Source organism: Dryobates pubescens, chromosome 11, assembly GCF_014839835.1.
Source record: "Dryobates pubescens isolate bDryPub1 chromosome 11, bDryPub1.pri, whole genome shotgun sequence".
In the NCBI taxonomy this organism is placed as follows: domain Eukaryota; kingdom Metazoa; phylum Chordata; class Aves; order Piciformes; family Picidae; genus Dryobates; species Dryobates pubescens.
In genome coordinates, this window is record NC_071622.1 from 9,702,724 (window position 1) to 9,715,901 (window position 13,178).

Genomic DNA, 13,178 nt, shown 5'->3' on the forward strand with positions numbered 1-13,178 from the left:
TGTCTTCTCCTAGGCAACCAGCACCAGAACAAGAGGACACAGTCTCAAGCTGTGCCAGGGGAAGTTTAGGCTTGAGGTGAGGAGAAAATTCTTCACTGAGAGAGTAATTCATCATTGGAATGGGCTGCCGAGGGAGGTGGTGGAGTCACCGTCCCTGGAGGTGTTCAAGAGGAGATTGGATGTGGCACTTGGTGCCATGATTTAGTCATGAGGTCTGTGGTGACAGGTTGGACTCGATGATCTTTGGGGTCTCTTCCAACCTTAGTGATACTGTGATAAAGATATTGATCAATGTTTCTCGAGCCAAGACCTAAAAATCTCCCACAGAGAGCGAGACTCAACACAATTCCTGTCTACCACTTCATGGCCTCTGCATTTAGACAAATTTCCATTAAAACTTTGTCATTACAAATCAGTCCAACCACTAGTTGTGGGTTTCAGGATGGTATAAAATGGTCCCAGTTTCTTCTCCAAAGGAGAATAAAACTTTGATCTCGCTCTAAATGCTGTATCAACTGTTGCTTGGGATTTGAATGTATTTTATCTGCTGTAGCTTTCTAAAATTGTGACACTTAAGATTAGGTGCAGCACACCAGAGGGGATTTGGCAGTGGCAGATGGATGGAACAGTTGCAAATTCTGTCTTAAATAAAGCATTGCTGATAATATGTCAGAACAGTATTTCCTATTTAAAAATGACAACTCGTATTGCACTCATGATCTGCTTTAACTCCTGGTTCCTTTTCTACAGTTCTGCCTAGCCAGCAGTTTCACACTTTGTGTTTTTTGCTTGTTTGTTTGGTATTTGGAGGGGTGTTTTTTTAGATTAAGACCATCGTGCTTGTTTTTATTGATTTGTCCTCATTTCTTTTGGGTCACGTCTCTAAGTCATCCAAATATTTGAGTCATAGAATTGTTTCATTTGGAAAAGGCCTCTAAGATTGAGTCCAGCTGTCATCCTAACACCACCATGGCCATTAAACCATGTCCTGAAATGCCTTGTCTATGTGTTTTTTTAACTGCTCCAGGGATGCTGATTCCACCACCTCCCTGTGCAGCCTGTTCCAAAGCCTGACCGTTGTCCTACTTTGGAACTCTTGCAATTCCACAAAGCCTGGTGTCATCTCCAAATTGTCTTAAGCATTTTAGATGATAATTTACCCTCTGCCTTACACAGATTCACAGTTTGCATTAGATTGGAAGGGACCCTTAAAGGTTATCTTGTCCAACCACCCCTGCAGTGAGCAGGGACACCTCCAACTAGATCAGGCTGCCCAGGGCTACATCAAGTCTGATCTTGAGTATCTCCAGGGATGGAGCCTCCACCACATCCCTGAGAAACCTGTTCCAGTATTTTACCTTAAATTAGTTCAAGTTAGCTCAGGATAAGCCCTTGGAGGGCTCATCTATATAGTCCTCTCAGGCTGATGGTGATGTTTGGAAAGCTGCCCTTTGAGCAGTGGTTATGTCTCTTGTGTGCTCATTTAATGGCGATTCCAGCTAAATGCTATTTCACTTGTTTGCTTATAAGAACGTCTCATGGGACAGTATTAACAGCCTTAATTACAGCAAACTCTAGCAAGCTATTGTTTCTTTGTTACTCATTCAGCCTTGAAGTACAAGCTAGATTGTTCTGCCAAGAGTAAATCAATCACATCAATGGCAGCCGTTCTTGACAGCTTAGTAGCCTTCTGCTGGTTTTTCAGTTGTTTTCTTTAACATGGTTGACATATCTTTTAATCACCTGGTATTTTTTCTAGGTGTTGGCATGGAAGGCCTGGCCTCTAATTACCTTGATCTTCCTTTCCTAGCTAAATTGGCAGTATTTGCATTTTGTCAGCCCTCTGACACCTTTCCCCATGCTCTCAAAGGTAATTACTGAGGGTTTGGATCCTTAAACAGCAACTTGATTGGCTGTAAGTAATCTGAATAGTCTTCAGTCCATCTGTACGCTGACATGTTCTTTCTTCCTAGTGAGTGTGTGTTAACTTTTTTCTGTATAGAAAGAGATAATATTTGGCATGTCATCTGTCAATTGCTGTCCCTCTTTAAAGAGCAGACATGACTGGTCTTTGTTATTCTTACTCCGAGTATATTTATATAGCTTTTCTTACCTGTTGTGTGTCATAATGACCTATTGTGTAAACCTTCCAACTGGAAAACTAGATAATCCTTGTTAGGCACCTTTGTAAGGAAAAAGAGGTATCACAGTACATTAGAGGTTGGAAGGGACCTCATTGGGTCAAACCCCCCTGCCAAAGCAGGATCACCTAGGGTAGTCTGCACAGGAATGCATCCAGATGGATTTTTAATGTGTGCAGGGAAGGAGACTCCACAACTTCTCTGGGCAGCCTGTTCCAGTGCTCCATCACCCTCACTGTAAAGAAGTTTCTCCTCATGTTGAGGTGAAATCTTCTATGTTGAAGCTTGTACCCATTGTTTCTTGTCTTATTATTGTGCACTACTGAAAAAGATTGGCCCCCTCCACTTGCCACCCACCCCTCAGATATTTATACACATTGCTGAGATCCCCTCTCAGGCTTCTCAAGACTAAACAGCCCCAGGTCTCTCAGTCTCTCTTCATAGGGGAGGTGATCTGGGATATTCTCATTCACTTGTTTAAAAAAAGAAAAAAGCTGGACTTTTACTTGTGGAAATGAGGGTCTGGAGTCTATAGGAACAAGAAGTGTTCAGCAAAATGTGACTTGATTTCAGTTTAGAGTCTTCTGGTTTTTTGGCACAGAGGAATTAGATTCATTTGAAGGAATTGTGTCTGTGTTCAGATGAGAGTAGACAACAGCACCCAGCTCAAGATCACACAAAATGAAATACATCTTCAAATTAATTGGCAATGAAAGAATAATTTTTAAGAACTCACACAAGTGTGAAATAACAATAAATAGTGAGAAGAGAATAAATCAGTAACATGGAAGCCAGCTAAGAGGCAGTTCTAGCTTTTCTTTTTTCCCTTTCCCTTTCCCTTTCCCTTTCCCTTTCCCTTTCCCTTTCCCTTTCCCTTTCCCTTTCCCTTTCCCTTTCCCTTTCCCTTTCCCTTTCCCTTTCCCTTTCCCTTTCCCTTTCCCTTTCCCTTTCCCTTTCCCTTTCCCTTTCCCTTTCCCTTTCCCTTTCCCCTTCCCTCCCCTCCCCTCCCCTTCCCTTCTCCTCTCTTCTCCTCTCTTTTCTTTTCTTCTCCTTTCTTTCTTTCTTTCTTTCTTTTTTCTTTCTTTCTTTCTTTCTTTCTTTCTTTCTTTCTTTCTTTCTTTCTTTCTTTCTTTCTTTCTTTCTTTCTTTCTTTCTTTCTTTCTTTCTTTCTTTCTTTCTTTCTTTCTTTCTTTCTTTCTTTCTTTCTTTCCTTCTTTCCTTCTTTCTTTCTTTCTTTCTTTCTTTCTTTCTTTCTTTCTTTCTTTCTTTCTTTCTTTCTTTCTTTCTTTCTTTCTTTCTTTCTTTCTTTCTTTCTTTCTTTCCTTCTTTCTTTCTTTCTTTCTTTCTTTCTTTCTTTCTTTCTTTCTTCCTTTCTTCCTTTCTTCCTGTCTTCCTTTCTTCCTTTCTGCCTTTCTTCCTTTCTTCCTTTCTTTCTTTCCTTCCTTCGCTCTTTCTCTCTTTCTCTCTCTCTTTCTTTCTATGCTGTCTTTGTGTTCATTATCCATTACATTATAGGGAGATAAAAATACAATTGGTCAGTGGTAGAATTCCCGGGGAAAACACAAGAAGAACCCCATGTCAGTGATGCATAAGGGAACACTGCTAGCAAACAGAGACAGTCTTTTTTTAGGCTGGAGTTTTTACAAGCATATTACTTTTTGGCTGTGGTGGTTGGTTTGTTTTTTTTATCTCCTGCAGACAAGAGGTCTCGGACAGACCCTGAGCAGGAAGGGTATTGTAAACTGTGAAACGTCTTCTTCCTTCCTCCGGAGATTCCAGTGGCAAAGCCATTCTGACAAAGTTTCCTCCACTCAGCTTCAGAGCTTCTGCCAGGACAAGGCTGAACACTTACCAGCAGGAAGCTCATAAAATGACTTGAAAAAGTGAATCTCCAGGAAGAGATGTAGGATTCTCTGCCTCTTAGCTCCAGAAGGGATATAAACTGTTTATGGAGCTGTCTATAATTTTTCTGTGTATACAATTAGAGTTGCTGATCAATGTCTTAAGGGAAAAAAATACAAGGTCCTCTATCAAAGCTCATTATCATTAGTTTTACTGGTATATAATTTACAAAACCCCTGTGAAATTAGGCCCTGCTGCATGATATACATAATGTGCATTGAAAGTACCAGCCTATGTTGGGGGGGGAGTCATAATCTGAAGCAAGGAGACAAGAAATGTTTTCACTCCTGATTTACAGATGAGCAGCTGAGGATGAAGAAATAGCAGACCTGACCTGATGCTACCTGTAAGCCTCTGGCAGTCTGGTTGTTGTCAGCAAGGCTGGTCCAGGCCTAGGCTTGCAGAGTGAATCTTTGACAAAGCCAAAAGTTAACTTCAACTTTCCAGAGGTTCTGATGGTTTGTTTGTGTTTCTAGCTTTGCTAGTTCATACCTTCCAGAAGGTGTTCTTCTCCCAACAAATATTAAGTATGTTGTTTTTAATACTCACTGTAGTCAGTAACTGACTTTGCCATGCTTTCTAAGGCTTTGTTTCTGAGTCTTAGTTTAGCACACAGTCTTTATTGTGTTTTCTTTTCTGTGGTAGATTCCTTTGACGGCCAGAGATCTATTAAAGTCTGTAAACCTGACACAATTTGGAAATTCATGCCAGCTGAGATTTTAGCTTGGAATCCAGGCTTAGACTGGCTCAACAGCTCCAACATGCACTGCATAAACTCTCACTGTGCTTTACAGATACGGGAGGGTGCTACCCTGTGTGTTTCTGTTGCAAAGACTCAGCAAGGGCTGTCAGCATGTCAAGCCTCATTAAACCTCACCCATGATGGTGAACTTTACGCCTGGAATACCAGTTTGACAGCTGGACTGCCTGATGGAGCTTCCACGATAAGTGCCTGAGTGGATGTGGAACAAGGGCTGTACTTGTTGGTGGATACTTAAGTGAGAACATTCAAAACTACTTCTGTACATAGCATAGCAAGCCCCCTGCCTCATCACTGAAGCACCCTGTGTGTGAAAGTATGTATGAGGATCAAGGAGCAGAGTGTAATGGTGCAGCCAGAAGACATTTTTGCAAGGAATCACTGATCCTCATGCTTTCTGCCTTCTCGTGCTCACAGGTGTGCTCTGAATAGCCTGTGGCCACTTACCAACCCACTATATCACAGTGTCCAGGATTGCTTGGGCATGTGTCTCTGCACTGTGGACTCCCTGCAGCTGCTCTGTGCAGCAGTGTCATTAATCAGTGTGTCCACAATGAATGGGCATGGATGCAGTATGAGACTGCTGCATTGTCTTGTCTACCTGAATTATTATATGCACCTGTTCAGGAATTGTAACTGTTGAGGGAAGGATATTGGATTATATGGTCCAAGGGACTCTTCAAACCTAAGTCTACATTCCAAGCTTATCTGCTACAAGTGACTGATGAATCTGTATTGTGAGCAAGACTCTAGAAAAGTACTAGCAATCCTAGGGCTGGCAAATCTTGCCACAGATGAAAACTGCACAGTGTGCTGTGATCCACAAGGTAGAGCTTGTCCAGTGCTGCAGTTTCTTTTACTCAGACTTAGTTAACCAGCTTTGGGTATTGGTGCCTTTCTTAATGAGATCCCAGAAGAACCAGCAGCTCCTTGTGACAAAACATTATGCTAGGTGAGAAGTTGGAATCTGCTTATTCATTCAACTAACTTTAACTGTCTTCTTCCTTCCTGATATCCTGGAATTGTGTGTGTCTGTCAGTAAAGCTAAGCGATGTAGCACTTGGCAGCTTGTCAGCACAGTGCGACTTTGTGGGAGGGTTGATTTGGCAAGGGGAAACGTTAAGTTTAATGTGTGGGGAGAGCCAGATCCTGGGATTTTCCAGGAATTTTTTTTTCCACACGGGATTTCCCAGTTGAGAATATAAAAGACTGGAGCAAAGGCAGGGGATGATACAGACCAGACACTTGGAGCTGAAACTCAACTTCAGGTCCATATTCAGCAACGGAGAGCAGTCACCAAGAGATACCACAGAGGACATAGCCACCTGGCCACAGCAACTACAACCTGTGAGTAAAAATTGGGTGTGTGGTTCTGTTTCATTGCTCAGCTAGAGGAAAACTGGACAGATGGGATCCCGTGGTGGTGTTCTTCAAAAGCTGTTTACATGTAAAAGCTGTCTTGATATTAAGAACTCTTTTAAAATGAAAAATGGAAATGGTTTTTTAAAGTCTTTAGAATAGTAGTTCATGTCAAAAAGCTTGCACAGACAGCATTTGATATTGAATTGTAAAAAGTCAGTATTGTTCTTTACAAATGTGCTCCTTTCATCTCTCATAGCCATCTGCTTAGAAGATAAAGAGAAGAGAAAACTCTCAGAAACATGATTTGCTTATGGCTCTTACCCCTTCTTACTTATGGTAAGTGTGTATTTCTCTGCGCAGAAAACTAGTTGGGTGGTAGCATTAGTGTGACTGTTCTGTTTGAGCTCAGAATCAAACAAGTTTGAAACCTCACCTGATTAAGTTGGGGCTAGGTTCACACAGAAGAACCTCTAGCTGCAGGGGCATGTTTTCCTGCTTGCCTGTCAAATGCACAATTTGCTCCTGTAGTGTGCTCTGAAGTCTGCAAAGCTTTCTGTGATCAGACAGTTCCTCAGGCTGAAGTCTCCCTACTTGATGCTGAGGTGCCTGTTTTGAAGCTTGCCAGTTGCTTGTTTATAAAACAATTGCCACTACTTTTTATGCTGTTTCAGATATGTTGATAAGTTTGCAATTTTTGTAAGGCTTTGCAGAGCTTGCTCTTCTGGAGAGAGAGGAGGGGGGAAAAGTCAGACGCCAACTTTTTGACATCTTTTCATTCTAGGCCTTACAAGACTGCAGGGGGTGAATTGTTGGACATACCATTATTCAGACACAAACATGACCTACAGTGAAGCAGAGCTGTGGTGCAAAGAGAGGTATACTCACATGGTTGCCATTCAGAATAAGGAGGAAATCAACTATCTCAATAACTTCTTACCCTTCAACCCGGGTTACTACTGGATTGGCATCAGAAAAATCAATGAGGTGTGGACCTGGATTGGAACTAACAAAGAACTGACAGAAGAGGCAGAAAACTGGGCTTCTGGTGAGCCAAATGGAAAGGGCAACAATGAGGACTGCGTTGAAATCTACATCAAAAGAGGAAAGGATGATGGCAAATGGAATGATGAAAAGTGTGAGAAAAAGAAGGTTGCCTTGTGCTACACAGGTATGGAGTGATAAAATCTATTCTAGTGTGCAGCTTTGGGGGTGAGATGGTGGGTGGGATGAGTTGTTCAGCCTAGTATTACATACTAACTCCCCAACTCTCTCAGCACTTGTGCACTATGTTCTAAGTTGTTCTTCTAAGAACTGGACTGGTCTCACTTCTTAGCTCCCAAACTTTATACATCTTTTATGAGCAAATTATGAGAAGTCCTCTATAATCAGTGGAGAGAAACAGGCTCTTCCAGATGGCAGTTTTCATCCCACTCACTAGTGGGTGTCTCAGCTAGATAAGAATTACCCTTTCAGAGGCATCAGTTTGACCAGTGGATTTTCAAAAAGGGATTGGATGTGGCACAGGAAGCCATGGTTTAGTAGTCATGAGGTCTTGGGTGACAGGTTGGACTTGATGATCTTTGAGGTCTTTTGCAACCTTATTGATTCTTGATTCTATGATTTTGGTCAAACTTTGATGTGGCTAAGTCTGGGTAAAAAAAAAAAATCCAAGTCAAATATTTATCAGCCCAAAGAGCTGTGGTGAGTTAATGAAAAGTGTACCTGTTGAGGATTTCTGCCTACCTCATAGCAGAGTGTTCCTTTTGCATTTTAAATACTGCTAATATCTACCTGAAAACAAATTGTCATGGAGTTTCCAGCCAGTAGAATCCTCTCACTGTGAGCTAGGCTGTTAAAGGTGGTTTGTTTAGTGCCAGAAGGACATAGCACCACCTAGGTTGCAGTAGCAGCCTTTGCTAAGTCTTTTATAATTTGATGTAATTTTTTTTTCTCTTTTCTCCAGCTTCTTGCAACCCATCTCTCTGCAGTGGCCATGGAGAATGCATAGAGACTATTAACAACCACAGCTGCCATTGTAACCCTGGATTCTATGGGCCTGAATGTGAATTTGGTAAGGTTACTCCATCCAGCTTATCAGCCAGGGCCAAGTTCATGCCTGCTAGCAGTTTGCTTGCTTTGTTGATCTACCTGCTCAGCCAATGAGACTGACTGTGAATCTTCTTCTGTTTCTCTGAAGTCGAGACCTGTGATCCACTAGAGAAACCTGACCACGGGAGCCTTGAGTGCAGCCATCCATTGGAGAGCTTCAGCTACAACTCATCCTGCACAGTGCAGTGTGAGGAAGGATATGAACTGACTGCGTTGGCATCTGTATACTGTACCTCTTCTGGGGTCTGGTCTGCCCCCCTTGCAGCATGCAAAGGTGAGCTTCTCAAGCAATCATAGATGAGCTTTCTATGTTATATGTAGCTCAGTTAACTCTAGTGTTGCTCTGCTAGTAGGAATAAGTTGAAGTTCTGCCCCGTGCCTTTGTACTTAGTTACACGGTGAAGGTGCTATTTTACTGCAGTGCACAGGTCTCTCTGTTTAAGAGATTAAATGGGCAGGATGAGTGCTCTGGTCTTGGTCTAGATTTCCTTGTAGGGAAAGACTTTTCCACCTCTTAGTGGGGATCAGAGAATGGAGATGATCTAGCTGTGTGACTGCTCACCACAGACAAGTTACTTAGGAATTATTTTTTGGGATATTCTGCTTAGAATTAGCTACTTTTTGAAGTGAATAAAAACATCAACCACCACGAAGCAGCAGTCAAAATGGGAATTTTTTTGCATTGTAACTAGTTACTGTCATGAACTGAATTTTCAGCCTTGCCTTAAGAGTCAGTCTTCTATTTTGAGATATTTCCACTCTTATCTGCTGTCTGAAATAGCAGCACAGTAGCTTTGCTCTCTAAAGCTGCTTCTGTTTAGTGAATATGTTGTTAGGTTTCAGGAAAAAATACTCAACTTTTAATGGCTTATTCCAAGCTGAGCTCTGTGCTGTCTCTTGTGCTTTTCAGCTGTGACCTGTCCTGCCTTAGGAAAGCCTGCTCATGGAGCTGTGAATTGCTCCCATACCTCTGCAGAGCTCACCTGGGGTACCACCTGTGAGTACACTTGTGAGGAAGGGTTCAGCCTGACCGGACCAGCCACACTGCAGTGTGGGTCTTCTGGGGCCTGGGACAAGCAGCAGCCATCCTGTGCAGGTACGTTTCCTTACCCCTGCACCACCTGGGTGTTGGGGCTGTCAGCATTAGCATGTTGCATTCCTGAGGTATCTGTGCTAATCTCTGGTGTGGTCTGTGTGTTGCAGCTGTGAGATGTGAGGCTATAGCCAGGCCAGCAGGAGGCTTTGTGACCTGTGACCGTGATGCTGCAGATCTCACCTACCGTTCACGTTGCGATTTCCGCTGCAGTGAGGGCTATGCTCTGGATGGCCCCTCCAGCACTGAGTGCACAGCACAGGGACAGTGGTCAGAGCCAGCACCAAAATGCAAAGGTAAGATTTACTGGGTTAGAAATCATCATTTAAAGCGTAGATTAGCTCGAACAGTCCTTCCCATTCAAGTATAGTCAAGGACTAACAGTCATCCCAGTGTGCTTATAGCACTTTTCATAAGCAGATCTCCAGAGAGGGATCACTTAACCTGCTGTATCAAAGAGGGAAAAACCAGTACAGGGCGACAAGCAACACTTTAGGAGCTGTTTGTCCAACACATATGTTAACAGGGTTTTAAAGTGGAGTGTTCCAACAATAACTGTTTCCTACATCTCAAATGGGAGCCAGTGTCTGTTTGTACAGTCCACTTGTGAAGTATAATCTGGAGCCAGTCTCAGGACAGCTTGCTTGATTTAGGAGCCTATTTAGGAGTTATGGTTGTGCTGTGCAACATGCTGAAATCACTGTGTCCTGAGACACTGCTAAGTCTGAAGTACTATGGCTCTGTAGGGGACAGCTCCAAGCAGATCATGGAGCTGTCTTATCAGCTCAAAGAAGAATGTTAATTTTGACCTGCGCCAAGCTGAGCTCTGTGCTGTCTCTTGTGCTTTTCAGCTGTGACCTGTCCTGCCTTAGGCAAGCCTGCTCATGGAGCTGTGAACTGCTCCCACTCCTCTGCAGAACTCCCCTGGGGTACCACCTGTGAGTACACTTGTGAGGAAGGGTTCAGCCTGACCGGACCAGCCACACTGCAGTGTGGGTCTTCTGGGGCCTGGGACAAGCAGCAGCCATCCTGTGCAGGTACGTTTCCTTACCCCTGCACCAGCTGGGTGTTGGGGCTGTCAGCGTTAGCATGTTGCATTCCTGAGGTATCTGTGCTAATCTCTGGTGTGGTCTGTGTGTTGCAGCTGTGAGATGTGAGGCTGTAGCCAGGCCAGCAGGAGGCTTTGTGACCTGTGACCATGATGCTGCAGATCTCACCTACCGTTCACGTTGCAATTTCCGCTGCAGTGAGGGCTATGCTCTGGATGGCTCCTCCAGCACTGAGTGCACAGCACAGGGACAGTGGTCAGAGCCAGCACCAAAATGCAAAGGTAAGATTTACTGGGTGGGCAAACAGAGTTTTCTTGTCACTGGACAGCACACAGAAATCTATATTCCTATATGGTCCTGGTTCCAAACTAAACTCTGTGCTGTCTCATGTTGTCAATTTTGACTTGCCCTGCCTTAATACTGCCTCCTTATGGCTCTGTGAACTGCTTCCACTCCAAAGTCAAATGAAATTGAAAGCACAGTGTATATCTACTAGTGCAAAAAATAAGGTCAAAGATGGGACAGTCTTTAATGACTCCTAACGAGTTGCTTGTGTATTTCAGTTGTACAGTGTGAACCACTGAGGTCTCCTGAGAAAGGCTCCATGGACTGCTCACACGGTGCTGGGAACTTCACGTACAACACAGCCTGCCTCTTCAGCTGTCTAGAAGGATGGAAGCTCAATGGTTCTCATGTTCTTGAGTGCAGTCAGTCAGGAAACTGGAGTGCCAGTCTGCCCACATGTGAAGGTATTTTACCTGTGACTAGCCACAGAGAAGTGGCTCTGGGTTTCTAGTCAAATGAGGTGGAAGGGTGGAGGAGGTAATGCCAACCAGTGAGATAGAACTTCTAGAGAAGTCCATGGATTAAATAGCCCAAAATCTCTGAGTATTTTTTTTTTGCAAAGAGAAGAGGGCAAGATTTGTAAAAGGCCTTGGTGAAAAAAAAATGTTGATTTCTTCTCTAAAACCAAAAGCTGCAGCCTGATTTCATGCTGTTTTGGGTTTTAATTAAAATATTTTTGATGCTGAGATTTTCCCATATGAATTAGGAAAAAGCTTTTCTAAAGAAACAGGATCTTGTGAGGAAAGCTATATTCATAAGTCTGGTTTTTGGTGGAAAAATGAATAGGTAGAACTTTATAGAAAATAGTTGCCATAGTTTCTTGGGTGACCTCATCAACCAAGAGTTCTCACAGAGCTTCTCTGTCAAAAGCTGTAATGGTGAAGGACAGAAGTCTCAGCCATGTGTTCCCATTCCACACAGTAAGAGCTCTACTCAGACCCTAAAAGCTCAGCTCCACTTTATTTGCCTGAGCAGAATTTAGATCGTTGAGTGATTTGACTGATCTCAACTAGATTGCTCAAAGAGGAAGACAACACAGTGGGAATTTAAAGCATGATCTGAAACATGAAAAATGGGAGCATAAATTGCCATGTGAGGCAGGAGGTTAGACAGACCCTGATGCAGCTAGCATGTTGCCTTCCCATTGCTTTGGCAATGGGTGAGGTAATGTTTAGTGCATAGCTTGTGTGTACAGGATGTGTCCTGTAACAGCAAGAGAAAACCTAAGTGTTACAAGCTGCAATTCTGGTTCTTGAAGAGCACAAGGGAAAAGAAGAGGTAGAGAGGGCTTTAAAGACTGCACATGCCTCTTGATCTCACTGAAACTTTTTTATCCTTTCAGCTTCTGAACAAATCAGCTATGTCTCTGTGGGCATAGCAGCCACCAGTGCCTCTCTGGTGTCCACAGCATCATTTCTCTTTTGGCTTGCAAGACGTTTCCAAAGAAAAGGTGAGCAACTGTACTGGAACCACTGTTTTTTTTTATCTACCTGAAAAACTTTCAGTGGAGGAAAAAAAACTCTTAAAACTTCCAAACCCCAATACTTTGTTTGGCAAGAAATGTGAAAATCCCAATACTTACATTCCAAAAGTATCTTCAAGAAGCATGCATGCATGCTGTGTTTGGCTTTTGGCTGAACATTTGAAGATGGAAGACATCAAAGCCCCAATGTTCAGAAAACAAGGATTAGAAGGGAAAAAACCATTTTATGTATCTGTAATTACTACCAGGGACAGTGAATGGGAATGTGAGATGGAGATAATGACAACACAATAATATCTGCCTGTGAGATTTGTTGCTAGGAAATGTTTTTTAAAGAATATATTCAGAAATAAGAGGGGGGTTAGTAGAAGAAAAAGTTTGCATGAGGGGACTTTCATCTTGAAATACTAATACCTTTTCTTATTCTTTTTTGCAGTAAAGAAATTTATTCCTTCCAGGTAAGTTGAGTCTCGCAAAGCAGCATAAAAAAGACTGCAATCACTTTGCTAAAATCCATTTGGTATAAGCTGGTTGTCATTAAAGTACTTTTCCGTTTTGTTTCTTACAGCAGCTGCCAGAGCCTAACCACTGAAGGTAGTTTCCAAAGTGCTGTCCAGAATGTCTAACTCTGGGTATTTCAGGTGAGCACATGAGATAGCTGCACTCACAAGTTCTTGCCCTTTTGATGGCACAAAGCAATCGGAGCTGCTAATTGCATGCAATTGCTGAAATGGCAGAATGTGCTTTGGGGTACCTGATATGCATCTTGGCATGGCATAGAAGTTCCTAACAAGACTGATGGATTTATTGCTGTAGAAATGGTTACTCATCTCCTTAAGGATGATTGTGCTTAGCATTCTGTCCAGCCATGTGCAGTGTTCAGAATGCTTTTTTGTGTCATTTTGCTACCTGCTGCATACAAAATTCTTCTGAA

The 13,178-nt window shown here is 42.8% G+C and overlaps 1 protein-coding gene across 1 annotated transcript; it reads left to right on the top strand.

Annotated features, from left to right (window-relative positions):
- Window positions 1–6,422: 6,422 nt before the first annotated feature.
- On the top strand, window positions 6,423–12,870 carry SELE (selectin E). The gene is made up of 12 exons (XM_054165414.1): window positions 6,423–6,501; window positions 6,947–7,333; window positions 8,129–8,236; window positions 8,363–8,548; window positions 9,185–9,370; window positions 9,478–9,663; window positions 10,219–10,404; window positions 10,512–10,697; window positions 10,980–11,165; window positions 12,104–12,211; window positions 12,681–12,702; window positions 12,813–12,870. Exons 1-12 carry the CDS (start codon window positions 6,465–6,467, stop codon window positions 12,868–12,870), a joined length of 1,836 nt encoding a protein of 611 aa, XP_054021389.1. The 5' UTR covers window positions 6,423–6,464.
- Window positions 12,871–13,178: the final 308 nt, after the last annotated feature.

Coding starts and splice junctions, on each gene's coding strand:
- SELE (XM_054165414.1), top strand. CDS start 6,465: ATGATTTGCTTATGGCTCTTACCCCTTCTTACTTATG. Junction 11,166..12,103: donor CAGTCTGCCCACATGTGAAG/GTATTTTACCTG, acceptor TTATCCTTTCAG/CTTCTGAACAAATCAGCTAT. Junction 12,703..12,812: donor AAGAAATTTATTCCTTCCAG/GTAAGTTGAGTC, acceptor TGTTTCTTACAG/CAGCTGCCAGAGCCTAACCA.